Below are 2,525 nucleotides of genomic sequence, written 5' to 3' on the forward strand. Positions count from 1 at the left end.
GCTCTTTGTAACAAAATTAACATTTATTAAGATAATTCAATCTGTAACCTCATAAACACCTTGGTATAATCATATGGATAATACTCAAACTTGAAAATTCCACACATTGACCATTTGGCCATTGTCGAATTACTTGCCCGCACCTCTAAATTCACTAATCTTCCTCTCTTCACCTTTTATATAACTCTATTTCTTTCTAGACTTGATTACTGCTGTGCTGTCTGGGGATCTAAGCCTGCTAGTACCAAAAATAAAACGCAATATAAAGCTCAGTACGAATTTTATTAAATCTCCCTCCAAATACTCATCTATCTTCGCCTCACTTTATGCTCGCTGAAGGCACTCCCGGCGTTTCATAGTACTTAGCAATCCTGACCTGGGAAAATTGACTAAAATTGCCAGAATATTTAGAATTGTTTTAATTAACAACTATGATATTATTAGTTATCTTTTAAAACTAAAAACAATTCAATACTAATTTACACATAGAATCAATGTTGTAGCTAAATTTGTTAGTCACTAGAATATATATATAATTTCTTTAGGTAAATGCATGCTCATAAGATCCTGGAAACAATTCTTTAGTCATTTTAAGGTATCATTCTTTGGTTAAACGGCGGATCGGAAACGTAAGCAGAATAGCAGCCTACCGGCGTGACGCGACACGACGTACGATACATCATCTAGCTTTTGGCTTAGGGACAGTGGCTAGGCCTAGCTTGAACAGCTACACTAAAATACTATTCAAAACACCTGTACGATTTCTAAAGAAAGGAGTGGCATTATTCTCTTGAAAATGTCTGAAGATATTCTATTCCAGCCATCAACTGAAGTGCAAAATGTTGCTCATGTAAAATCGATGAAACAGTATGATGAAATGTACAAAGAGTCCGTTGAAAATCCTGAACAGTTTTGGGGTAAAATTGCCGAAAAAGATTTTTTTTTCAAGTCGCCTCCAATTTCAGGGAAGTTTCTTAATTATAATTTTGATGTTAATAAAGGCAAGGTCTTTGTTGAATGGATGAAAGGAGCTGTCACAAATGTGTGTTATAACGTTCTTGATCGGCATGTTGAAAACGGCAAAAAGGACAAAGTTTGTTTTTATTGGTGAGTAAGAAGACTGTCCTCATCATAGCCTCTAAGCTAGGCCGGGGGTCCCTTTCCGAGATAGGCTAGGGGCGTATTATGCTAGGCCGCCTAGGCCTAGCTACATTTCGTACCCACCCACATATCATTCTGGACCTGATGCTCGTCAAGTCGTACCCAAACAATACAACTGGAGGCGCCAATGCACTTTTTAGTGCTCTAATCTAGGTAGGGCCTACCCTTTATAATACCCATGAAAATAACAACAATGCAATTTTGTGACTTCCTTCCAATAAATTTTCTTTAAAAACACCATAAAATTAAACCAGTTTTTATACATTATTTACTATTACAGACCAAACTTAAACAGTCTCTCCCTCATCGATAAAAACAAAAGCGAAATAATTGTTCTGATTTAAAAAAAAACAAAAAACCGCCCTCCCTCATTAATTTTTTTTTTAAAAGAGTGATAATCTAATAATTTTTTCTATGTGCCCTTAGAGGTGTCAGCATCAGTGCACCAAATCTCTGAAATTTATCCCAGTTTATCAAAAAAAAAAATTTAAAACATACAAAACATTAGACAAAAGAAAAAAAATTCTGAAATGTATACTAATTTATTTATTAAAACATACACACAATAAATGACAATATTCAAATAAAACAAGACCATTTATAAAAATACAATACCAATACTAATTTATCTACAAATTAAAAATTTACAATTTCAAAAGTTACTTTAAAAATAAGAATGATTTAAATATTTATTTTTTTTTATAAATAAAATAAAACTAATTAAAACATATCAATAGAATTATACATTTACACTCAGCCACTGTAATTTTTAAAAATCACACACAATTTTAAAATAATTTATAGGGACATTCATTACCTGTAGGTAGACCTGTGGTCTACATTTAATATAATTGATATTTCACAAAAAAAAAAAAAGGGAATTTAATTTTAGTTTGATTAAATGAGTTGTATTGCACATTTAGTTCAATAGATAAGTCGACTCGTATCCAACTTGGCTAGGCTTAAAGTCGTACTCAACGTAACTCACATACTCTATTTATGAAAAACTTGTACCCACCAAAATATTTAATGAATCTCTATATTTTAGCTACTGTATGTTTTATCAAGGCAATTCAACAAAAGGACGCACATCAAAGGTCGTGTGCCCCTACATGCTTGACTGGGTTTAACGTGCCCAGATCATCACAAAAACCGTAGCAACCAAACCATAATTAACTGTCGGCATGTGATGAATTACCACGTGCATGTCAGTTGCCATGATAATCACACATCGTGCTGTGATTATAAAGGCCCAATGACATTTTGCATTAACATAGACTGATTGCTGCGAAGCAGCCAATTCATATTCTTGACAGCAATTTGACCTCTGAAAGGTCATTATTTGTCAAAAAACCTGCGCCTAT

General features: G+C 33.4%; 1 protein-coding gene across 1 annotated transcript in view; it reads left to right on the forward strand.

The window, feature by feature from the left end:
* The first annotated feature begins 592 nt into the window (after nt 1-592).
* LOC117124325 (acetyl-coenzyme A synthetase, cytoplasmic-like) overlaps nt 593-2,525 on the forward strand; it is a 41,830-nt gene continuing 39,897 nt past the window's right edge. The window contains exon 1 of the mRNA XM_033270528.1: nt 593-1,107. Within this exon, the coding sequence (XP_033126419.1) occupies nt 797-1,107 (311 nt within the window). The 5' untranslated portion in view covers nt 593-796. The remainder of the gene's footprint in view (nt 1,108-2,525) is intronic.

Source organism: Anneissia japonica, unplaced genomic scaffold, assembly GCF_011630105.1.
Source record: "Anneissia japonica isolate Jap-2015-1 unplaced genomic scaffold, ASM1163010v1 scaffold750_len1593409_cov174, whole genome shotgun sequence".
NCBI classification, from domain to species: Eukaryota; Metazoa; Echinodermata; class Crinoidea; order Comatulida; family Comatulidae; genus Anneissia; species Anneissia japonica.